Source organism: Gymnogyps californianus, chromosome Z (genome assembly GCF_018139145.2).
Source record: "Gymnogyps californianus isolate 813 chromosome Z, ASM1813914v2, whole genome shotgun sequence".
Taxonomy (NCBI): domain Eukaryota; kingdom Metazoa; phylum Chordata; class Aves; order Accipitriformes; family Cathartidae; genus Gymnogyps; species Gymnogyps californianus.
The window spans coordinates 36,699,873-36,725,956 of NC_059500.1; the positions used below are offsets into that span (position 1 = coordinate 36,699,873).

A 26,084-nucleotide genomic window follows, 5' to 3' on the forward strand; every position below is an offset into this window, starting at 1 on the left:
TCGCTGTCTCCCTGACCGCTACTAGGATAAACAGCTAGAGACCAGGCTGAGTGGAAAAAAGCCTGAAGGTCACAAAAGAAGTTAAAGGATTGAGCTACCTAACAGATCTAAACCTCCAAGTACATTTTTATTTAGTTTTTTGGTGTCATTGACCTTGTTCTTGACAGATGGAGGGTTGTGCAGAAGGAAGGCTTTGTAGGTGTGCATTCAACACCAAGGTTTTGTGTACCCCCACTTTGTGTTCATAAAAGCTGCAACCAATATTTTAAGAGGTTTTGTCTTTGAAAGGTACCCCAAATTTTGGACCAAGATTGTCAGAGTGTAAATAATGGTTAACTGCAGATATATATAAACTGTGTTCTCAGCAGTGGATGAGCAGCAGTATGCCTCTTTGGCATTGGCTGTTGGTGGCATACATTTGCCGTAGCTATAAGGAAAAAATGGATATGTTTGCTCCAGTTTTGCTAAGCACAAACCTGACTGTGTGTGCATGCAGAGTGAAGACATGTATCTAAATAAGGTGTGCTACTGGGTAAACAGTTTCACTCTACATTTCTAAAAATAAGACCATTGTTCAGAACTACTGTATTAGAAGAAGTCATGAAGATCAGGTAGACTTCTCTGTTACTGATGAATGAAACAGTTTCTGAAACTTAGTTGCATGTTATAAAAGAACGTACAGATTGTACTGAAATTGCCTCAAATATTTCTTAAAGTTAGATCATCTATAAATACTGGGAACAGAGCTGTCATTGAGCATACCAATGGATAAAAAGTTTCTTTGGCAGTAAAAGCAAAAAAGTCCTCTCAAGTGCATTGACCTCTGTTAGCACATTGATGTAAGTCTCACACTGAAGATGCACGAGCGTAAGAATAACAACCATTGGATAGATTACAAACTACATACCTAATAGCATGTGGTACTCTATGTCTAACAGTTGCCAAAGCCAACCCGTTTACTGTATAAAGTTTATTAAATAAACCAAAAATGAAGTCGGCCAGCTTCCTTTCATTTTCTCCTTGTAGATTTTCTACACGTGAAAAAACTCCATTTCAAGAAACAAAATGAGGAGCTGAGGGGAAGAAAAGGAGGAGTCGTCATCTCCTTGCTCTACGAGTGACAACAGCTTGCATGCCACATCTGCCAATGTCGCCTTATTCCACAAACCTTTTCTTCCAGGCTTTCTGTCACCTGTGCGGTCAGGACAGGCTTCACTTCGGTTGGGCTGGTGTGACAAATGGCATTGCTTGGTCTGTGCGTCACTTTCTGGGGGGCTCCCCTGCAGGGGTACTCCCTGCACAGTGCTCTGGATTCGTGGCAGTAGGCGCATCCACACCACACAGTTAGCCTCCCCTTCCTGTCCATACTCTCTGTTCTGTTTTCCTTAGCTGCTTCTCCAGCCTTGCATCTTCCAGACATGGTCAATTTGCCAGCTGGCGTTTAAAGTTCCGTAAACAGTAATATACTGGTTTAGTCTTCAGAGCTTATGAGTGTCCCCTGTGCTACTTCAGACAGCACACAGTCATTTTGCCTGTTTTGCAAATGAACAAATAATGTTTCAATTATTAAACGGATTTCTAAAAATGTATTTTTGGTCTCTATTTTTTTCTTTTTCAGAAGCAAATTATTTTTATATTTATATAGACTTTGTTTCTCCTCAGAAAATACTGGTACAACACTTGGTAATGATTTATAAATTATTAAAAAAAATTGGCAGGAATATAATACTGTTAACAAATAACTGGGAGCCTTCTCTACAATTCTTCTAGACATGTCATGCTTTCATTTAAAATGTCCATCTTTGATGTCTGTTTTTTTAACATGTGAAGCCCTATGCTTTGGAAGTGGCAAAGATAAACTTGGGAAGTATAGGATACTAGAAGATACTAACAAGAGAGTATTGGTAGGTTTTAAGTCTTGTCATACAAAACATTTCAGACCGAAAACTAGTCACAGTTTCCCATCTCAATATTTGAGATGGCTATACTTTTTCCAAATATGTTCAGAAAATCTGTGCAATTTGTATGTGCCGATCATTTCCCTGAAATATGAGTTCCAGAATTCTGTTTTTTAATCAATTAAATCATATTAATTAAAAACAGCAACAACAAAACCTAGCATCACAGCCAAAAAAATCTTTGAAACCACAAGAAGGGGGGGTATTTTCATGTGATGGTGTTTCATAGAGGAACAGATTTGAGGTTCCTGAGTGGGCTACTTTATATAACAGTCAGAGTAAAATATGACTAAAGCTATGAAAAATATCAGGGCATTAGCCTTTTTAATGGATCAAAATGGCAATGTAAAATGTCTTTTTTTCTGTCTCAGAGAGATGTCAAGTCACTTTAAAGCAGAATAGGTCAGGCTCAGAAAATGCATACTGGTAATTTTTCCCTGGATGCATTTGCATGCTGAAATTATATTCAAAATACACAACATGTTTTGTGCCAAGAAAATGACTCCACAGTATGACCATCTGCAAAGCAGAAAATACTCTTGGACAGATTTGGAACTCAGCATGTGGTCCCTACTGCAGACAGCGCAGTAGCTAATTTTACAAGAGATCAAGATAACTCTACACTGGTATTTATCTGAGCCTAGCTAATGAAACAGCATGTGGCTTAGAAAGGTGTAATGTCTGTCTATGTCGAATAAGTTTCTTATTGGAAAGGAAGCAAATGTAGTCACATCCAACTTTTCCAAACTCTGTGCAACTGTTGAGCCATGAAGATATGTCCAGAACTTCTGCTTTTGCCTTCCTTCGACAAGCATTTTCATGCACAAGTCAGGTAACGGCACTCTCAACCTAGCAGCAGTATCTATTTCTGGGCTTGATTTGTGGCTCAGGTGTTTGTGCTGCAGAGGCATTTGCAAATTTGATTTGCTGCAAAAAAAGCTTACGTCTGCCCTGTGCTGCCTGGCAATGCAACCTAGAAAGCAGTCTTTAGGATGTCTTTTCCACATCCCCAGGCTATGTGTGTAAAGACCCTCCCAAAAATGATCTAGAATATTCTGAACAGAGAGATCTGGGAACCTTCCCCTGGAAAAAGTGCATATCAGTGTGGTGGCAGATATTCAGCTGACCTTTTTCTTCTTGTTTCCATCAGATACTTCTTTAAGACTTCTTAACTCCCAGGTGGGAAAAGTACTGTGCCTTTTGTTGCGGGTACACAAAGAGTTGCTGCCTGGCCGCTCTGACCTTGCCTAGGCAGAATTGCTCTATGAGTATCTTTTCTGAAGTTCCCAGCATTTTCACCAAAAACATCATTAACTTAAACCCTGCAATTGCTTGAGTACATTTAGTATTCACAGAGTTTCAAAAACCGAAGTTAAAAGAATTGTCAAATTCAAGTTCAGACGTCCTGCCTCATCTGATGTGTATCTCAACTAGCTGTTACCTTTCCCAAGTCCTTCTCCCCACTTCCAGTCTTTCTGCAGAGTTTGGGAACACCGAGTTCGGTAAAACTGAGATATTTTACTAAAAGGAAGACAGGTAGTTGGAAAATCGATAGCACTTTGTTGCTGAGTGAGAGCATGTATATCCTAGGTTTTCAGCTGCTTGGTGCTTTCCCTGCTCTGCCAAGGCAGGGCGTACAAACAGTAACCAAGGCTGCCTTGCCAACCCTCAGCCCTGGGCTTCAGCCTTTTCAGCTGGTGCACTTCCTCCCCCACGCTCAAGTGGCAGTTTTGATCAACAAGGTCCTTGAGTCAGATGGGTCTATTGAGTAACACGCTTTATGTCTGATTATCAGGAGCTGGCAGGCAGAAGAGGTAGTAGCAAAACCACTACAAAACCCAGCCCTGCACCAGAAAACTAACAAGCTTGTAAACATTTTTTGTCAGGTGTGCTGGCCTGAAAATTCCCTTTTCTTCCTACCTGTTCCGTGTTGCTGCTAGAGAGAGAAGATGGTGGAGGCAAATAGGAGGACAAAAGAAGTTACAGGCGAATTTATCCCTCAAGTACAGTTCATATCTCTGAAATACAAATCCTTTTTGTGAGAGGCAAAACCTGTGAGGGATCTCCACGTGCTAATCGGACCACTGGAGGAGACAAAGGGGATGAAGTGCTGGGGATGCCTCTGTGTCAGCAACTTGCAGCCAAAATGCCCGGGAAGCTCAGACACACCTGGAGAAGCGAGAGGCATGGGTCTGAAAGACAGCAGTGGGCTGGGGACTGCCACAGGCCTGGACTTCCCACCCCATTGCCTCCAAAAGATTTGGTTCGGTGCAAGAAAGAGAGGGAAAACACAAGTTCTAGATCAGTAGCAAGGCTGAGGGGCTGGCTCTGTATAACATAATGTCTGTTTGCTTTTTCTGAGTCAAAGAAAAGCATTTTTGGTGGAGAAGAAGAATATTTATTTTTCCTGATTACATTTTCAGGAATAACCTATGTCTCAGTATCATGATGATCACTGTGTGTGATGCTTGCTGTGCTGTATTTCTAAGATGCATCAGGGCTGCTCTTTTAAATCAACTGATTTTTACTTGCTCTGTAAGAAAAGTTAGTAGCTACTTTAACTAAAACATTGGAGTCAAAGAAGCATTGTGGTAAATGTGGGAACTAAATACATGCACTGAACTGTGAAATGGAGTGCTGTTGTAGCTGTGATGGTCTGAGGGCATATGCAAGGCAGGGTTTGTAGTGAGAGGCAATTTTACCAGATGAGCAGATGTAGTTGGGGAAAAAAAAAAGAAAAAGACAAGCTGTGGAACAAACAAGCTCTCCTCGAGACCTGAAAAAAGGATTGTGTGCCTGAAAGCTTTTTTGACTATCTTTTGCTATAAATCTCACGCTTTTTCAGAATGACAGGACTTCAAACCTGCTGCAAGGCCTGTTCCACCTCCACAACCACCCACCCCCAAAAAACAATAAATTAATGCGATTCTTTCAGGTGATTCAAACTTTGGATTGGGCCCTAGGTAAAAGCACCCAATGCATAACTATATAGCGATTACTGATTGCGGCTGGATAAATCTGTGACATTTGCTGAGCCATTATATGTTGAATGCTGATACGTATATGACATTTCTCTCCTGACTCACTTGTTGATCCTGTGCATCCACCTAATGTGTAGTTGAAATATCATCCTGCACATGGCATAAAATTAAAATAATTTATGTTTTTATCAAGGTGATATTTCAAGGTTTGGATTATTTGGACTGTTCTTTAACTTGTAGTTCATTGTCTGCCATTCTGTTGGGTTTCTTGCATAAAATATGTGTTATTTGCATGTTTTTATGTCTAAATATAATGTGCTGTTAGTCTCAATCCATATTTAAAACAGTTAAACAAGGTTTGGAGTCACCTTTACTTGTCCCTGTGGAACCATTCTGTCTTACAGTATCAGCGGGACAGGTCTATTACAGCTTTGTAGCTAATGGTCACAGGAAGGTCTCTGTGTGCGCGGGAGGAAATTTTAAATACTGACCAGACTGACTATTCAGATAATAAGTTGTTAAACACTGAAAGGATCTGTAAGACTTGTTTGTAGCAGTATGATTTCAAGAGTTTTTGTATTACACGGTTACTCTCCTATGAGAGAGTATGAATTCAAATTAAGTTTCAACATGCATTTCTTTCATTCAACCTGAGTGCAATGGGAAGAATGAAGCAATATTAGAAAACTGAAGCAAAATGTTAATGGCATTTATTTTGCTTACAATATAAAAATAGGGCCACAAATATATTATTCAGATTGTATTGAAGAAATATAAATTAAAATTTTGTACATTGCACGTATTGTATACAACATGCATATTACTAGGAATATTTTAGGGTTCTGATATTATCTAAAGCCAGGTGGTTTTGCTCTGACTGGAAAAGTGCAGAGTATAGTAGTGAGAAAAATGATAGTTGCTACCCCTTACATTGCAAGAAAGGCTTAAAAAAAAGGTGTAAAGCAATGTTGATTAAAGACATGTCTTATGATCAGATTCCTCATGGCTTAATAAGGTACAAAAATGAGACTTGGAAGAAGGTATTAAGACAATTATTCTAATTTATGGTGAGAAAATGTCTTTTTAATAGTGCGAGAAAATATTTTTATCCTTTGTAGTTCTGAAGAGACTCTTCCTTAGCTAACATTGACTATTTGCTGCCTTCTGCTTCACACTGAAGTAATCTAAATTTGAATGGCACCTGTTTTAGCCTTGAGAAGAGAGCTAACTGACCCGCTAACTGTCCTTACTTGTGAACAGAAATACGGTCTGAAGCTGTTCTCTCCCAGTGCATTTCAAGTATAATGAAGAAACCCACACATTCATTTGCCATAAAGCTTTTTTCTGTCTCTTCAGGGAAGCAATCAGTCGTGTTTGTGAAGCCGTGCCTGGTGCCAAAGGAGCCTTCAAGAAACGGAAGGTATTTTTCTTTTCTTGTAGTGCAGTTGACTGCGTTTTCTTAGTTCAACACAGAGGAGACCAGGCATAACAGGCAGGTGACTTTAAAGCAGCTTTGAGAATTGCAGATCGTTAATCATTTAAAGTATTGGCTGTTTTCACCCACTGTATGTTGCCTCTTGCCCTTGTGGTCAGGATCTGCTTTTATAGGCATCTAGAAGTATGAGTACATCAAGGAAAAAGATTGTAGCTTGCCTTTATGTTCCTACTGTAGAAACTCCCTCCTTTTTCTTCTCTTTCTTTTCTAGATTGCAGGTGGAAGTCTTAAAACAAACAAAAAGGGATGCCTTTTCATAAAATGCATGAGCAAATTGTGGAAATAGGTGCTGGAAGCTATTGCAGAGGCCAAAAATATACATAGTTTTGAAAGTGGTTAGATCTGTTCTTGGAGCATAGCTCTACTGGTGACAATTAATGAGTTTGGAAATCACTGATTTCTGGAAATGGAGAGGACATACCAGGTGATCCTCTGTTCCCTCTGCTCTTTCCATAAACACCTGTGGCCAATGCTCAGTGGCCAGCACTGATGAGGGGTCCAGTGGGCGTTGGCCTGACACGGTTATTACCATGCTTTTATTCTTATTTGTGTGGTAGGAGTTAGGATCTGCAGGCAAGGCGTGGAGGAAGCCTTGGCTCAGCTCCTGCACTGACGGCTCTCAGCAGTCTTGCACTGCCTGCTCTTCCAGGGGCCTACTAGCAAAGCTGGGATTTAATGCTAACTGTAAGGGAAGGAGCATAGAAAGCAGTTAATTATAGCCCTTGTGTGTGTTGTTGGGCGCAGGAGGAGAACAGGCAGGTGAAGGAAAAGGTCTGCCTGCTTCCTCAGCTGCTCCACCATCTAGGCAGAATCCCAGCAGAAAGGGATGGGATGAAATGGCACTTGTTTGCAATGGAGAATCTTCCCCTGGTAAAATAAGGCATATGTGACAACATATGTCACAGCGTAATTGGAAATTGTCTCAGAAATTAAGGTTGTGGATCCCCCCCCCCCCCCCCCGCCAATTTATCTCATTGGCATCTCTAGGTTCTCTGGCTTTTGTTTTTAAACCTGAAAGTAAAGAGGAAAATATCTTTTTCCTTGGAAAACAAAATGACACAAAATATCATTGGAAAAGTAGGTTAAACAGAGTCCCAAGTGCCTAGTGAGACACCTTGCTGTATTACTGGTTTTAGAAGCAATGTTGCTTATCAGTTATTGAAAAGAAATAGTGTTTTTAAAGTAAGTGTACTGGCTGAGAAGAAAATTTGCCCAGCAACAGAATTTCAGATAGATGTTAAAGACAGGTATCTTTTGCCAGTCTGTACTTCCATCATGTTTTTGCCACTAGTGGCTTATGAATTGTTTAAGGTGACATGTACTTCTTGACGCCAAGTTTTCACACTTTACCCACACTGTGGGCAGGTGATCCTCAGGCATGAGCTGGGAATGATGAAGGTTTAAGGAAAGAAGAGAAACAAGAATATTCAAAAGGGCTTGTTTTAAAGAGAAGTTAATGAAGTACTAGCTCTGTAACATGACAAAGTTAAAACAGTGCAGCACAAATGTTACATACGAGCAGTATGTTGGTAGCATATTTTTAATCAGTTGAACAGAAGGAAAAGAAGCTAAAACTGAATGTATGTAAGCTTTAAGGAGTAAAGAAGCACAAGTGTGTCCATCCTGCTAGGGACAAAACTTTCCAAGCTTGCAGGCAGCTTTGGACAAATGCAAATACAGTGGCAGAAGAACACTGCCTCCAGTCACAGCTTCGCTTTTATATCCTAATGACCAGCATAAATATTCACCAGTGCAAGTACAGCAAGTGGAAGGACTTGGTGTGTTATTGCTGGGCAGCCTGATTTTGTACGGGATGTGGTTACCTGAATGAGGCTGCTCTCTTGCAGCTGTGTGGTTCCCCATAGCTGTCAAAGGTGAGAAGTTTGTAAATTTTGCTTTGGCAGCGTAACTTGTATTGCTACAAAACCTCCTAAAATCTAGTGAAAGACCCACAAAAGTTATCAATATTATTATGTCCCCTTCATTACATTCCAACACTTTCTACTTATTCTCTGAGTTAGGAGTAATCTTTAGCTGCTTGTTGTACCCCAGCATACAGAGGTTTTAGCCTAAGTCTGGGCTTTTACCTGCTGCTAAGAAGCCTACAAGCATAATGACACTGTGTATCTCTTTTTGTGAGCATCCCATCAGTATCACTGGAGTCCCACTTTCCATATGGGAAGAGGGTAGAGAAGTTAGTAGAGGCAGAGCAAACAACAGATTTCTTTTCAGGAGTTGAAGCTGTTTTTACAGAATAAGAACATGCCATTTTAAGATACTGACTTAAGGCATTCATCTTAGTCTGCTCACTTGGTCTCTGGGTGAAGATGAGACTTTGCTATCTCACAACCCCCCTATTTTGTTAGGTCAAGAGTGGATGAATACCTGCCTAGCTATTATTATTATTATTATTATTATTATTATTATTATTATTACTACCACTACTACTACTATAAATGAGAAATTATCTCTAGAGGAAAATAGCAGTTGCAATGAAATGATCTTTGAAAAGTCAGCAACTTTTTAGAAACCTTTAAGATTACAGCTAACCCTGCATACGTCTCAAATAAACAGAGAACATAAATGTACTTTTTCCTCCCCCTTCACAGCCACCAAGCAAAGTTCTTTCTAGCATCTTGGGAAAGAGCAATCTTCAGTTTGCAGGAATGAGCATAATGCTGAATATCTCCACCACCAGCTTAAACCTAATGACTCCTGATACAAAACAGGTGAGTGTAACTGCCATATTAATTTGTGAGGCTTTTGATGAACAGCCTACTGCACAGTTATTTGCTGTCTGCCAAAATACTCAGTTGCTCAAAGTTATTATTCCTCAATAATGTCTATAAAATGAATGAAAACAGGATATAAAGCATAGTAGAAGTCATAGTTTATTCCAGTATTCAACACAGTTTGGATGAATTATTTTCTTCTTGCCATGTTTCAGCTCAGTTTTGCTCTTAAAAGACCTACTACATGAAATGGCATTTTCTGGTCGTGGGAGTTCTTGTTGGGTACAGTTACAAACTTTCAGAGTGTTAAAAGGGATGCATTTGGCATAAGTGACTAAAGGACTGAATGCACATTCCCAATTTTGTTGTCGTTCTTCCCATTTAGAGCCTTAAAGGGCAATCTGTTCCTGAGGCGCTGCTAAAATACAGCCTCAGGGATTTTGCAGTGCAGTGAAACGCCAGTCTTTTAGAGAGACAAGGCAGCCTTTTTCAAGCAGCCCATTTCTTCTTCTTCATTGTGCTGAAGGTACCGACAGACTTTGGGGAATCACTGCAGTGGATTGTGAATGATGTATGAGATGAGAAAAATCCTTGCTCAGGATATATATATAGAGAAAGCAGACATGCGTACTCACTGCTGTGCTATTTGCTGTGAGCCATATACTGCGTTAGGGCATGCAACTTTCTGCCCAGAGACAGCTAGAGAGAAAAAAAAAAATTCCTGCTGTCCTTTGGAGCCTGAGGATTAAAGAATAAGAAAGAAGACATGCATTGTCTATTAAAAAGCTTGCTGTTTATTATTATGTTTTCATTGATTTATCTTCATTCTTGTCCTTATTTAGAAAACTTCATAATCTTCTGCAGTGAGCACTGAGGCTGTGGGAGCAGCATTATGGCTGGTTGCAGTAGTTTGGACCCTTATTATGGAATATACACAGCAGTGCTTTTCATAAGGACAGTTGCCCCCATTCAGAAGCATAGAAACTTGATGTTAAGTAGATCGACTAAAAAAGTGCCAAACCCTGAAATTCTCCTTGTCTTCAGCTGACGTCAGGGTAGAAATGGAGTTAAACTGATTTATCCCAGGGAAGAATCCTCCCCTAGATGCTTTGCCTTTTCTCTGAGTTGACAAAACTGTTTATCTTTCTCTCCTATCATTCTTTTTTGAGATAGACTTGATCTGGGTGCTGCAGGCCTGGGAAACGTCTGGTTTCTCAGAGATCCCCAGTCTGGCTGTGGTCTCCCTTGTTTCTTGTTTGTGCCAAGCATTCGATTTGAAAATAAGCATGGCCCAGCAGCTTTGCCCTTTGAGACCCCACCCAGGAAGATGGCTGTGAACTTCTGTAATAGCCTCTTTTTCGCAGAGGAGCTGGAAGGAAAGAAAAGACAAGACAGTGTTGTTGGCCTTTGGGGTAACAGGAGAGCAGTTGCATGTATCCCTGCACAACCGTTTTGTGAACATGTTAAGCAGGGATGAGTGGAAGATGATTTTGTTTTGTTTTGTTTTGTTTTATTTGTTTAAAATGCAGATTTGGGTAGACTGAAATGTTTCTAAACTATGTGCCAACATTAGTAAATTGTTTCATTTTAAGCAATGCAAGGTGTTAGTAATTTGCTATGCCTTGTTTCAATATTTTGGTATTGGGGGCGGGGGGGGAATACCCCTACCTCAAACTAAACTAAACTGTTTAGCTGTGGAATTAAAAAAAAAAAAAGTGTCTGACTTGAACTGATGGTTTCAAGCACTTTTCAGTTTTCTTAAAATTTGGAAAAATGAGTTTTGAGGCAATCTGAAATAATTTTTGTTTTTTATGATGCTGAACTAAAAGATTGGGTTATTTACACAGTTCAAGATAGTGACAATATTAAATGTGTAACAAATCTTCGCTAGTTCATCTCTATTGTTAGGATCACCTCTTCTTTATGGGAAAAAGAGAAGGAAGTCCTCACTGATGAGTAAGGGAATGATGGTTCACCACTGAACACTTAAAAAGTAACCCCATCTTCAGAGGCTGCTGTGGGACAAGCAGAAGTATTGAAAATGAAGCACTCTTTACGTGAAAGAAGCACTACAAATAGTTGTCAACTCTCTCTGACTTAGTGAAGCAGCAAGATCCAGAGAAACTCATGTCGGGCTTTTTTCTTTCCAAGGAAGGTAGTTGCTAGTTCAGGTCTTTAAGATGCAGGATGGGGAAAACAGCCCAGAGAATATCTTTTTAGCCTCATTTTTTCCCAAAAAGATTTTCTAAAATACGTGGTACCCTCTCCAAAATGAGCAATTAAGATCCAAATGACTATTATCACATGCTCTGAGGCACTAAATAAGGGGCCTGTCCTATACCAGACAAATTCCTTGGCATGGTTTCTGTGACTCAAATGATAAAGTGAAAGTTTCTTTCAAATGACCTTTTCTTTCTTGGTTGTTACATGATTTCATTATTAAAAGTTTTCATAAGTTAAATCTCAGAATACCAATGGAGCAGAGTTGTTCTCCTTGTGTTAGAGGTTCATGGCAATTTGTCTCTTCCCAGAGAAATACCATATTAGTTCAAATTGTACATAAGCAAATTGAATTTCGAATGCCCTGGAGTATGCCTGAGATTTTGTCCACAATGCTACACTGCAGCTAGATTCAAAATTCTGTTTGCATATTACAAACATGTTGGTGTTTGAAAGATAAAATGACACAGTAGGTATTGGAAGCAATGTTAGGATCCTTAGCTGGTGTGCAGATTGGCATGATTTCATTGATTTCACCAGAGTGGCAACAGGAGAAAAGTATTTTGATGAATAGGACCCTTTGCTCCATTCTTCACTATCTGTAATAAAGAAAGTGAGCTTCAGCGGATTAAAATTTCTCCAAAGATACTGTATGACAGATCTATATGATTTACTGGTGTTCTGAGCACATTTAGCAATTTTGCCGTGTCCTGCTAGCTTTTAAAGAACACCAGAATAAATACATTCATCCTTAAGTTTGTTTATATTATCATGCTACTCTTTGCACTCCTTGTAAGTGAAATGCAGAGGTCATTTTGATCTTGCTTTTGGATTTTCACCCCTATACAAACCAAAAAAGAAATCAAAAGGGTAAACTGTAAGAAAACGTACTGACTCACACTTATTCTTTCTGATCCATACAGATCATAGCAAATCACCATATGCAATCTATTTCCTTTGCATCTGGAGGTGATCCGGTAAGCATTTCTTTAAAGCTTTCCCCCACATAGATATTGCTTCATGAGGACTGTGTGACAAAATTTATTGCATAGCTTACTGAAAGAAAAATATAAGCACAATAGCTCCTGTTTCTTGTTTCATAAATTCTTCTTGATTGTTGCCATCAAACTCTTTTTGAGGGAAACGACTGACAAGCAGTCATAAGTCCTCCTCTCTGAATGACTGAAACAAAAAATATCAAAGGGCTGTGAGCATTCATATAATAACTGATAAGCAGGGCTCTGTTTTTCAGAGTAACGTAGTATAGTCATATGGGTATTGTGTGAATTTTTGTCCTGATTGTTTTTTATTTTACACTTTTTACAGTAATAGACTATGTTGCAGTTATATTTATAGCAATGCCTGCATTTATTTTTTTTCTTCTTGTCTTTAAGTGTGCATTGAGAAGACTGTGCTAAATACTGCCTTCAGGTATATTCACTACACTCATGCAGCTTGACGACAGACTTTCAGGAAAAGCGCAGATCTTTCTGTCTAGTTTTGCAAAGCTTTCAGATACACCTACACATTTGGTTAATTTAGATCAAAGGGCAGACTCCTGCTTGTTGCGCTTTTCCCTGTTTTTATAAGCAGTCCATCCAAAGGCGTATTGAACGTGCTTAAAAAGTATTTGTCACCCAGGAAGCAATGGGAGAATTATAAAACAGGGACATTGCTCACCTCTTACCTTAGAGGTTTGAAACCTTTTAAACATAGATTAATTGAATGAGTCTGTCTTTTCCTCCATTATACAATTATCTGTCATTTATCAGTCATGTACTGCAGGTAAGGCAATTTCTAGCCTGCTTTGTGAGTTAATTCTCTCAGTTCAACTCTGTTAAGTTGAAGATCCTTGGCACTTTCTCTATTCATTTCACTATCCTCAGAAAACATAAGGGCAAACTTCAGTCTTAGTATACCTCTGCTGAGCTCAGTTCAATTCCAGAAGGGAAAAGGACACTATATCATAATAATTTGGGGAACAAAAAATGGATCAACAGCCGCTTTGAAATACAACAGATTGCAATGGATGCTGTAAATGAACAATTCCTGAAGTGGGCAGAGGAGTGATTAGCACAGTTCCCTGCCTCCGTAAGAAGATTCTTCACTCCCCATCTGCCATCCCAAATGCTAAGTCCTGGAAACACCATTGCACACTGCTCACTGATAGAGTGATTTACCAGGAAAGAAGAGAGGAGCAGCAGTAGAGATTGGATTTGGAGTAAACAAGCTCTTCCAAATGTCTGAGAGAGATAAAAATCATGCTACTGAGTCAGTGAGCTACCAGAGAAATAAAATTGCATGGTGTAAGGGAGCCTACAAGACAGTGAAATTGTAAAGCTGCGTTCCCAGTAAGACCGCTGCACAGTGATCTCATTCTGGGGGTGGAGAGGGTAGGTATGAGTATCTAATGACGCTCTACAGGCTTGTTTCAGTGGGCTAGTACCTGGCACAACTTTAAATCAAAAGCTTGTTCATAAAGCAGGTGGTTCCTTTGTCCTGCATGCACACAGAAGAAGACAAGATGCAAGGATGTAATTTAAGTCACAGCATTATTAACCCATCTGAGGGTCATCCAGACATAACTTTCATCAGCCCTTAATGATTTCCACTTGGTGGAGGACTGCCACCACCAAACCGTATCCTCCAAACACAGTTGAGCTCCAGCCCATAAGCTCATCTCTTCATATGAGATTTAAGATGGACGGACAAAGGCCATACGGAACTAGGAACCCAGATCTGTGCCCATGTTTCTTCAGGAAATACTTCTGTTATTTTGAATTTTGAAGTTTGGTTTATTTAGAAGTGAGACTGCCCCCACTTCTCACCCCTTCCACTTTTCTGCTCTGGATATCTGCCACACATTTGCGCCAGCAATTAGCTTTGCAACTTTCCTCCCACTCCCTAAGTGTTAATTACCTTCATCATTCAAAATATATCCACTGGAGAAGTGTTCCACAGTCTTGGAGAACAGCTTCAGTACCATATATATTTTTCCAATATACCCCTTTGCAATGAGTCAGACAGTTTCTGGCTGTGTCAGTGCATGGGAGCTTAAAAAATCTCTCCACCAAATCCTTTTACACACCTTTTCAGAATCATTTTTAGTTCACTTCCAAGACTGTGTTCTGGATCTGCTTTAGCTCTCTTCAGCCCCTCCTTATGATACACTAAACAATTTTCATCCATAGTCATTTCAGGTGGCTGTTTCCAGGCTGCTAGGCAAGACGTCTGTTCTTGGAGATGCCTGCTGAAATTTCAGAGAGGTGGATCTCATAAGGTCTAATAAGGCAGGTCTCTCAGAGGTCCCTGAAGGCAGTAGTTTTTCAGTTTCAGTCCTGCCTCCAAATTTTAACACCGCAATGCAATTTCTTTGAGGTGAAAATTATAGCTCATTCATACTTGTCTTCAGTTCTTGAATGTCAGGGACCACTTTGCTGCACCAGCCCAGCCCTGTATAGCCTTTTGATGGGAGTCTTCTAATTTAGCCACTGTGAAATGTGCCAACCTTAGGTCCTTAATGGTTTGTCATAGTCAGTTTGAATCTGAGAGCTTTAGATGAAATAAAGAGTAGGTGGTTCCAGTCTCTCACACCCACGCTAGCTATGAGATAGATCTACGATTTACTCAGGCATAAATGTACCCATTAGCTATGTCTGTACTAGTAAATAAAATGATATGTGGCCTGTTTTCTGGCCCCAAAACTGAATAACACAGTGCAATTTGCATGCACACATTCACTCTATTCCCTCCCAGTGATCTCTTGGGATAGATACCCAGCATTTGCTGGTCCCTCAGAGAGTTTCAGAGCATGGCATGGGAAACCAGCACAGCCAGGCAAGGGAGAGTAGCAACAATTAAACGGTATAGACAACTGTGGGACAACTCTCAGGCCTTTACCTTGCCTCTGTTTTATTTGCTACTATAGACATAGCCACTTTTCTCATCCCCTTACTTGTTGATATGCATCATTACTTCCACTCAAGTCATTTCCCAGACACTATGTCACTGGGTGCTTAAGAAATTACTGGACAAAATGCTAGGGCTATTTTTCTCTGCTCTGCTTTTTTTACAGACCAACCTCATTACTGCTCTGTCTGAGTGCCTTCCAATAGTGCATTAAGTGATACGGCTACACATCTGTCACCAGAACCATGAATGTGCTTCATCATTTCCCTTGCCTTTTCCTTAGGAAGGAAATTGTATAGACATGCAGCAGAGTGATTTGTTTTGGGTGGGTGGTGGTGGTGTGTGCTTGCACTAGAGAAAGTTAAGCTAAAGAAGTCTATCTTTTAACAGAAGATTGATGTTTGTTATGACATTGGATCTTGACATAATCGCCAATGGTCTTGGATCAGTCACCTGAAAAGGCTTTGGGTAGATTTATGCAGCCAGCGGTAGTGTATCCTATATATACCTCAGTTAGGTTTAGCTATACCTGACTAGCCAGACATGTCAGGAAATAGCGGATCTAACCAGGACTTTCTGATCGCATCAAGGATATATGGCATTTTCCAGATGTGCCAGCAGGCCTCACGTTTCCCAGAAGCACTGGCCTTTCTGTTTCATCTGCACAATGATAAAAGTCTGCGCTGCTTGTGCACAGGAGCACGAGGGTGGCAGGAGAGCAAGCAAAAAATCCCCAGAGAAGATGTCAGCCTGCTTTTGCCAGAAAATCCACCTGGCACATGGCAACGAGGATGGCTGGGAGCAGCCCATGGGCTGGGGGAGAGCATCCTGGGATACTGCTTGTCACAGCCAAGCAGTGGCTGAGCACCTCTGTGCCATATGGCATTGTAGTCAGTGAAGTAAACACACCTGCTTCTCACACATGAATAAACGCCATTGCTCAGTATTTCTGGGGAGTGGGGCCATTATTCCTGCTCTTTCTGCCACAGAACCAGTTGATTATTCATGTTCTGAACCAAAATCTCTGGGTGGTTTGAAGGTGAAGACTTGTAATTCTACTCTTTTTTAAATGAGGCCTGATCCAAATCCTACTAAATTTGTTTAACTGATTTTCAAAGGCCTTGGAAGTTCTGCTGGAATAGATCACACTCTGGAGAAAGCAAAGTGGTGGGATCAGTACCAAAACCCATAAAAGTTGTTATGGGGTTTCAGTAGTATACAACTGTAGAGCAAACCATGTCATTTGAGGCTGTCCCCACAGGAATGTGCACACTCTGGACTGTGCTCTTTTGCTATGATCAGTGCAAAATTTTTTTGCATTCATTGTATATATCTTGATTTTTTGACAGGATACAACTGACTATGTTGCATATGTAGCTAAGGATCCTGTTAATCGGAGAGGTAAGTTAGAAATATCTATTTGGCATCTTTTTTCCTTTGAGAAACATGAATTGTTCATGGTATACTTCAGTCGATCTTTTTTTCCCACAGAAAAAAATAAATGCAGCCCAATAACAAGATTGCCTTTGACAGAGTCATGGAAAGATTGTGTAGCAATAAGGAACAGCCATGCGCAAGGTGATTCTCAAACTTGCAACAGGTCTTGCCTGTAGTTCATCTCTAAATATTACTGTGATTCTCTTCATGTCTTAAATCAAAAGCTTGCCTTACTTGGCTGTGTGAGCTTCTAGGCAACAGCCAACTCTTACCTACAGCCAATCACTATGCAAGAACTAAGCAGTCCTCTGATTAAGTCTTCTGATGAGGCGGCTGAATCTGTTAGGTCATCTCAGTACATGCCTAATTCTTCCCGGCAGAATCAGATTCTTTACCAAATAGTGAGGTTTCGAGCCAGCTTGCTGGAGGCTGTAATCCTCTTTCTCAGTAAAGTTTTATTCAAGGTTCTATTGCTTTATGAGCGATCAGTCAGGAACAGGGAACCTCTTGTCGATTGCCTTCAAAGACTGAGATCCAGTTCAGATTCTCAAAAATAGAAGTAAATTATAAAAAGTGTAAATTACAGTCTGAAATAATAGGTATAAAAAACATTTCTGCTTGTAATGCAGAAAGCACCACTAGGTCTTAATGCTAGATACAAAGTATTGTATAATGTACCTGAGAATGTATTTATTATTCATAGATTCATAGAGAAAAAAAGACTAGCTCCAAAAAAAGACCCAAGCACTTCCAACAGGATTTCTGCAGAATTCATACACTTGAAGTCCAAAATGCCAACTCTGCAAACCCTGAGCTGCCACCTTACCCTGGGCAAAACTAATTCAATAGCTTCCGTATTTTGTCATCTTTAATGATTTTAGATACCTTAGCAATCTGTTACATCCATGTGCAGAGACATCCAGACTTAAGGGCATTAGCTCATAAATAATACCTGCACTAAACATATTAATATTCTGAATGTTAGTGAAACACCTAGAAAACTTACAGGGAGTGAGAGGTAGGGAGATAGTGCAATTCTTTGCCATGCTTGTTATGTTCCAACATCATGTGTCCCCCATTAGAAAGGCTCTGGCATCAGACTGTAGGCTGTATGGTGCAGAGCTGCTCTCCACCTCACCTGCTTTAGCAGTACCCTTCTGCTAAACTGGAGACTGATTTAGTTGTTCTGAGAGATCTCAGTAGCAGAGTAGTGGACCAGCATCACAGACCAGACGTTTGCACTGTAGCGTTTGGAGGTGCCCTGTGCTCTGTTTTCTGTTCCTGTGTGAGTGGATTTTATATAAAAACTGTTTCATGAACTATGTTCTTTATATCTAAGTTAAATGTGTTCAGCCTTAGCTTCCTGTCACTGTTCCTTGTTGAGCTAGTCTAGCCTATATTGAGGAGTCATCTAAGCACCTGGTATTGTCTTCCTGTGGTGTATTTAGTTCAAGTCATTTCTCAGTTTTATTTAGGAGAAGTTTGACAGAGTGAACTCTGTAGGTCTTCAGCTGCAGTGCACATCCTCCATCCTTCAGATAATTTCTGCTCCTCCTTCTTTCATTTTTCTGCATTGTTTTAAAAAGGTAGATGGTGCCTGTTACTGTTTGGCATAATCTAGTATTAATGTCAGCAATCTATAACAGAGGCTGCACCTTCCTGTTCTTACTTGCTTTTGTCGTTGTCATTAGCCAGTTTCTCATAAGCCCTTTTTGCTGCAGTGAAGCACTGTTATCTCATGAAATTCTTTCCCACTGTGTTCTTCAAGCCTTCTGTATTACAGCTTTCCATGGGAGCTTTCCCCAGTTGTGTGTGTACATCAGTGGTTTGCAGATCAGTGACTTTCTATGTGACCAGTGTTAAAACACATTTTTTTAACAGGTCTAGTTTACCAAGAGATCTGGATTGCCCTCTTTCACCATCACTGGCCATTTTATCAGTCTTTGTGTTATCTGCAAATTACTTTAGAAGTGAGTTCAAATTTATTTTTGTATCCAGTGAAAATGTCACTGCTGCTGTTATTGACACTAGCACCAACGCTGTAGTACAGCTTTCACTTGCATATTAGACTAATTTCTTCCCAAGGGCGGAAAAGCTCTCTTCATGCTTTATATTCTGGATCTAGCAAGCTAAAAGCTGTTTGTCTTCTGCTGTAACATTCACAAGAAATCATCTCTGTGTGAGCCAAACCTTCTCATCCTTTTACAAGAAGCACATCTCCTACCTGCTGAAAGTCCATTCACGTATCCAAGGAAACAGGTTACTCATTATGTCGCCTACCGAAACTACTTAATGACTCATGCTTCATTTCAGCTCCAGACAGGTTTAGCAGTGAGCAATGTAGTCTCTTTAAATCCCCACTCTAGTTATAGAGTGCAAAAATTATAGCTTTGTTTGGCCTAACTACTTTGGGTCCACGTTCATGGAGATAAGTCTGCACCTTATCTGGGGCCTGATTGTTTACTGCCGCCAGCAGTGGTGCAGAGAGGGTAAACAGCAAATATCCTGCTGTTAGCCAGGGATGTCTGCCTCTGTCTTTGAACACATGGAGGTCCTGTTTTTGGCTACTGAATCCACTTTCAACATCCAGCTAAGGACATTTCCCCTGAATCAGGCATTGCCTCAGCATGCTGCTCAGCACAGCAGATGCTGTAAGGTGAGAAGAGAGCATCACTGGATCTGTTTAGCAAGGCAACACTGTGACCAGTGCCATCTCATGCTGCGTGAGGTGCTGCTGCTGCTGAGGGAGAGACAGCTTGATGCCCTGGTCATTCCATACCTGCATAACTGCAGGTTTCTTGGCCCTTTATTCTGGCTGCTTCAGAAGTATGTCCAGCAGATCAGCCTTTGAGCAGTCATTGCTAAACCTCCGTAGTCTCCCTATACGGCTTTAACTAAAATTATGTTACACAAGTGTCATGACCAACCCTTATTTGTAGGACATTGGCATCCAAAGCACTTGATTCCGCTGAGCTGGATACTGGGCATATACTAAAATGCAGTTTTTCAGCTGAAGAATTTATATTCAGGTTATTAAAGCAGTCAGGGATCATAGAAATTAGTAACTTTGAACAAGATACCACTGTACTGTGGCGGGACCTGGAAAAGAACCAGGGTTTCAGATCCAATCCAGGGTCTAGCCAGTAGACCATGTGCTTGTCCAGCACTGAATATGGAAAATGAACTTGCCTGGGGTTTTCTGAATATCACCAACATGTTGTTCATTCAGATCTTTAGCTTCCAGCTCTTAACACTCATCTAGGTTCCTGCAGTGTTAGGTGAAATCTTCACGAGTTTGCCTGTTTACGTTGTCACATAAGATGATACCTCCGAGCCACTCTCTGATTTAAAACCAGGATGGATTTGGCTGCTGAGACAGCTGATAAAGGTTTCTCCATCTCCCACAGGAAGAGAGCTTCTGTTGCCAGCCTCCCTCCTTATTGCCTCTATCACAGTAGGTTCAGAGAGGTGGCACATGGGGGAGTGTTGGAGTTAACCGGGGTACTGGCTCTGTGCTCCCCAGTGATCCCGCAGTTTGCTGGGAGTGTCTCCATACAGACAAGCAGGAAAAGGTACCAGCCTCTGTATTACGGGAAGCAGATCGGGGCCCTGGATCTCGGAAGTATCCTAGTTACTGCTCCTCCGTTAGCCTGTAATTTGGGAAATTCTGGAAACTCAAAGGAAGTGAACAGCTTGCAAACTTGGGGTGATCAGACATAAAACTGAAGTGGTAATAAAATTGAGGAAAGCAAAGAAAGTTTTTTTTCTTGTTACCCTCTACTACTATTTTTATAATTTCAATTTAAAGCTTAGAATTCTCATATAATCTATTGCATTCAGGCAATAACAAGTGAATTTTTATGAGATTTCCTGTCTTTATGGAGTTGTTAAAATTGTGGAACTGATCTGTGGTCTTGCCCATTGCAGTTACACACTAGAGCAGTTTTATTTAACCTTTAAAAAGATCCCATTGCCTGAAATTCACTGTGCCAGAATTGGGTTTTATTGAAATGTGCACTCCATGAATAGGGCAACTATGCCTGATGTGTAGGTGTTTTGTCATAGGTCAGTGCATCCCACCATAACATTAACAACGATTTGCATGTGCATTTGTCAAATCTTTTTCATTTAGCCTGTCATATACTGGAATGCTGTGATGGCCTGGCCCAGGATGTCATCAGCACCATAGGGCAAGCGTTCGAGCTTCGATTTAAGCAATACTTGCGATGCCCCTCTAAGATACCTGCTTTCCATGATAGGTGAGTACGATTGCAGAAGTCTTCTAAAGGATCTTCTTTAGCTTTGTATTTACTTAATAAAATGTGCTGTGGACAAAGTTGCTGGAGACAGACCGGATTTAAATACCTTAAAAAGAGATTTCTGCTGAATTAGCAAAGCAGCATTTGCCTAATGAATATGAAAGGAATACAGTCATTTTAAAAGAATGGACTAAATATGGATTTCACAGTGAACTTATTGAAATGGTCATATGTTTTCTGTTGTGGTTAGTAGGCAGAGTTGGATGGCCAAGAATGGATGTTATTTGTGGCGTTTCCTCATTGTTACTGTCGTAGCAGCTCTCTCAATTTAGATGAAGTAAGCTGGAGTTGCTGCGCTTCCAAAACGACTGGTGATGTTTCACTACTTCTGATATTAGCCAGGGTAAAGTTTTTAGGAATGTGATGTATTGTACAGAGGCTTTGACTGCATTGTTCTCTGGAGGATACAAAATCTGTCTGCTTGTGTATGTTTAAAAGGCTGGGATATAGAGTTCTGTTTTCTTTAGTGAGCTGTGTTTTTGACATGGATTGCTATATGCTTGCTAACATTAGTATAAATCCCAGTGAGCTGGTACCCTGTGTAATCTGTTATATCGGAGTAAAATGAGTGTATGGTGAATATAACATGCTACTATCCTAATCTGGAAGCATTCTGTACTCACTTTAGACTTGTGTAAATGACTGTCAAATGTAGATGAAACCACAGATCTGATCTCTTGACTTTGTGAAGTTCCTTCAGATTTATATTGGTGATAGAGCAGCCATAATTAAAGACAAAATTTTAGAGCCTAGTCAATCAAGCAAGCAATAATATTACAAGTGCTACTGTAAGGTTAAATAAAATTGTTTGTTAATGCAGTTTATAATGGTCTTTAAAGCTAAGTAAAAAATCCTTTACTCAGCATAAAGAATTTCATCCATTGCAAAGGAGGTTTAGATTAGCTTGTCTAAACAGAGAAGGTCTGCTGCATGATCCATCATTACTTCCTGACTTATAATGGTAGCTGAAGTGTCGAAATAATATGCAATAGTGATCCCCTGACAGGCAGTCTTAACATGCTGCAAGTATCTGTAAATGCTTTGCAAGCGAGGGGCAAAATAAAGCACTCACTTTCTTACAGGATGCAGAGTTTTGATGAGCCATGGGTGGAGGAAGCTAATGAGGCAACAGAACATCCCTATTACAACAACATCCCAAATAAAATGCCCCCCCCTGGCGGTTTCATTGATGCCAGGCTCAAAGCAAGGCTTCCCACTGCTGCAGATACAGCTCAGGTCAGTGCAATTGCATCTCTGCCCTCCTGCTGATGGATCTAAAATTTTTTAAAAATGTGTGGTTTAGGATGGATGCATTGGGACCATTTATAGCTCACAGCCCTTCATGTGTGGCCGGTTTCCTTTTGAATGGGCATTGAAGATCTAGAGGGCAACAAATTAGGCATGTTCAGAACAAAAAAGAGGAGGTGAGTTCCTCATGGTGTTAAAAGATTACACAGGTTCAAGGAAGAGAAATCCACTGAGGGTTATTACATTTGTAGAAACCATGTCTGCTTCAGAGAGTATCAAATAGTGCACACTAACGGGGAAAGATTTGATGTAGAATCGTTGAAACAATCTAGTGCAGTCATTACTAACAGTTTGTCCTGGTTTCGGCTAGGACAGAGTTAATTTTCTTCCTAGTAGCTGGTATAGTGCTGTGTTTTGGATTTAGTAGGAAAAGAATGTTGATAACACACTGATGTTTTTAGTTGTTGCTAAGTAGTGTTTATACTAAGTCAAGGATTTTTCAGCTTCTCGTGCCCAGCAAGAAGGCTGGAGGGGCACAAGAAGCTGGGAGGGGACACCATCAGGACAGCTGACCCAAACTGGCCAAAGAGCTATTCCATACCATATGACATCATGCCCAGTATATAAACTGGGGGAGTTGGCTGGGAGGGGGGATTGCGGCTCGGGAACTAACTGGGCATCGGTCAACGAGTGGTGAGCAATTGCATTGTGCACCACTTGCTTTGTATAGTTTAATTCTTTTAGTATTGCTATTGTCATATTATTATTATCATTATCATTGTTTTTCATTCCTTTCTGTCCTATTAAACTGTCTTTATCTCAACTCACGAGGTTTTTTTTTCCTGATTCTCTCCCCCATCCCAGGGGTGGGGGGGGCAGTGAGCGAGCGGCTGCGTGGTGCTTAGCTGCCGGCTGGGGTTAAACCACGACACAGTTCATTATGTTAATAACTCAGCAGCGATCGGTATTCAGGCAGGTTCCTAGGTAGGTTTTCCACCTCACGTTGAACTGAGATCAGCTTGGATATTTCTACCAGCATTGCTGTCGAAAGTTTGACTGCAGTATCAACATAGCCACCTAAGAGGAGTTTTCAGATCCAGCACAACTCTGCTTAAATCCAGAGGGGCTTGTCTGTAGGGAGCATCCTCCCTTCAGTACCCAAGTGCATCCCCTGGTACCAACGTGAGTCTTTCAGCTCCTGCTTTGGAGGGTGCTGGTGGTGTCTTCTGGTCCCAGGTGCGTTTCTGTGGAATGCTTTTCCCAGACATGGTTTGTCAGGGCTTGCTATGTGAAGACAAATGTACTGGAGGAGATGATGCATCGTTTGGGTTGCGGGGGTTAATAAAAGCAGGAAGGAGGGAAGTTTACATGAAGGTCACCGGTAATATCTTACTCCTACATAAATGCATTTGTGAGATATATATTCTGACACCATGATGAATCGGAAATGAAGAGTGGGAGTACACAGAATACAGCCAAGGAAATTGTCAGAGCCACTCATAATATATCTGAGCATTTTAAAGGTAATTGAAAATTTCTTTGCACATGTGTCCATTCTAGTCTGCAGCAGGAGTGGGAGGAGACCAAACCTATTACCAGAGTCGTCACTTAGGACACAAATTCAGTGAAGACTGGCATCATTGGCCTGTTAAGCAAGGTGAGTTTTGCTAGTTTTAGCTGTAATACTGCAGGAGGTCTTGGGTGGGCAAAGCATGTGAAAGTCTGATGCCTCAAAGTCTTAAGGCAATGAACTGCACTTTGTTGATAGATTTCCTTTGTCCAAATTTTAGTGTTGATATCAGTGAAAAGCATTTGGTAATTACCTCTGGATAGATTATTAAATGCACACCTTCATAAAATCTTATCTTTTGCAGAGCAGTTCATAAATAGAGTTGCCCCAAACCTTCAGCTTTCTAGCTTGCCATGTCTTAAAACCCCATGGTATTTAAAGACAGGCTGCATGGTCTGTTCTGAAAATCTGACCCACTAGGGTATGCAAGATGGAGTTTCCAAAGGAAGAGCCTAAAGTCGGAAGCTTTTTTAAAATGTGGAGCAATGCATGTGTTTGCGCATGATCTCTGCTCCACGAATAACAAATAACACACAATGTTCTTTTTGTTATTGTCTATGAATTTTAAGCAAATCACATCAAAACATATGTCTGAAATTTCACCCCATCCACCTTTATGTGACAGCTTTACTGTGTTTCTGGGGACACTTTCTTTTTAAATGCCAGAATATGTTATCTGTTGTTAATCTGCACAGATTTGAGGGTTTTATTGCATTTCCTCCTCTCATGACTCCCCAGCTGAATATAATTTTTGAAACTGACAGTCTTAATTTACAAAACTTTCCTTTCCTCCTGAATAATAACGCCCCCCCCCAACCCCTCATTGAAACACTGTTCTGAATCCATTCATCAACATTTTTTTCTACTAGATCCTGCAGTTATTGACTTTACATCTCCCATTCCAGGGAATTTTAAATCTGTGGTGATGGGGTGTGATGTTATTTGGTCATTATAACAACACTGTTCTGTCAAATACAAAAAAGAAGAAAACAAGTCTTGAATTTTCTAGGATCTCTGGATATTTGTAGTATGCCGGAAGGGAAATCACAAGTAACCCCAACAGCAGAGATGCCAACATATGTAAACACCCAGCATATAAATATAGAAGCTCTATTGGCACTTCAGGCAGATGCTGAAAGTACCTTCAGTGGAACAGCAGATGATACCAAAGAGAGCAGCTCAGGAAAGGATCTGTTTGACATGAGTGAGTTCCCTTCCTATTCACTCCCTTTCCAACAAGCGACCCAATATGTTTATGCATTACTTCTGGATAAAAAATAATTTTTAAATTCTCCAAATTTTAGTATTCCTGGTGGAATTATGGTGAATTTTAGAATTCATGGTGGTTTCATATTGGACCGAGTTAAAATAAGGGTGGCCAAAGATTTGAAGCTAGTTTGTATTACGTCTGAGTTAAGATGAGTTGCAGTCTATGTTATCCTTAGCATCACAGGCAAGTAGGTCAGAAGGAAAATAAATCAGGAGGCCTGTCATGCAGGAAAGTGAAGGAGTGAATGGCTGGAGAATTAGCTGTGAATATGTTACTAGGAAGTCAATGCATACTACAAAAACTCTGTGCAACAAGGAAGCTGGGAGCGAAATGAAAAGGCTGAGTTATCCCTTGCTCTGGATAGGCCTACTAATCTATCTAGCTATCTGTTCCAAATTTGAAGTCAGCTTTTCCAAAATTAGAATCATAGCCATAGCCGTAAAACAATGGTTCAAGCATCAGTCATAATTTGATGTTGGTGCTACCATTACACATTTTTTTCAGCCTTGAAGAGATACTTAACAGGAAATATGGGGAAAACAGTTTGATGCATAGAAAATTTTGTTTTTCAACTCTTCCTACCTCCAATCAATTGCTGACACATGATTTATTTAATTCAGTTCACATAATTAAAAGGCAGTGAGACAAAGCAGTTGGTGCCTATATGTTATTTGTAAAATAACATATCTATATTTGTTATCTCAGTATACATAGAACTGTCTTCCTGGCATGTTTTTGCTATTTCCACAGCTTAGGGACATTTTGGATTGAAAGAAAGGGGGAGGGAAGAAAGTTGAGAGAGTATCTATCTGTGAATATAGATCTGAAATGAGAAAAGTCTACTGTCTGAAATCAAGGACGTTAACCTTGATTTCCAACATGCTGTGCCCTTAAAACATGCACATGCTTACTTCTATTTTATACGCATTCTTTTCCTAAAAATAG

At 40.4% G+C, this 26,084-nt stretch overlaps 1 protein-coding gene across 1 annotated transcript in view; it reads left to right on the forward strand.

Moving 5' to 3' along the window:
- The window catches only part of SHC3 (SHC adaptor protein 3), a 58,594-nt gene that overhangs the window by 27,786 nt on the left and 4,724 nt on the right, over positions 1 to 26,084 (forward strand). The window contains exons 3-11 of the mRNA XM_050913288.1: positions 6,296 to 6,359; positions 9,044 to 9,163; positions 12,310 to 12,363; positions 16,645 to 16,696; positions 20,865 to 20,991; positions 22,134 to 22,291; positions 23,873 to 23,956; positions 24,879 to 25,016; positions 25,053 to 25,073. Coding sequence (XP_050769245.1) covers positions 6,296 to 6,359; positions 9,044 to 9,163; positions 12,310 to 12,363; positions 16,645 to 16,696; positions 20,865 to 20,991; positions 22,134 to 22,291; positions 23,873 to 23,956; positions 24,879 to 25,016; positions 25,053 to 25,073 — 818 coding nt within the window. The remainder of the gene's footprint in view (positions 1 to 6,295; positions 6,360 to 9,043; positions 9,164 to 12,309; positions 12,364 to 16,644; positions 16,697 to 20,864; positions 20,992 to 22,133; positions 22,292 to 23,872; positions 23,957 to 24,878; positions 25,017 to 25,052; positions 25,074 to 26,084) is intronic.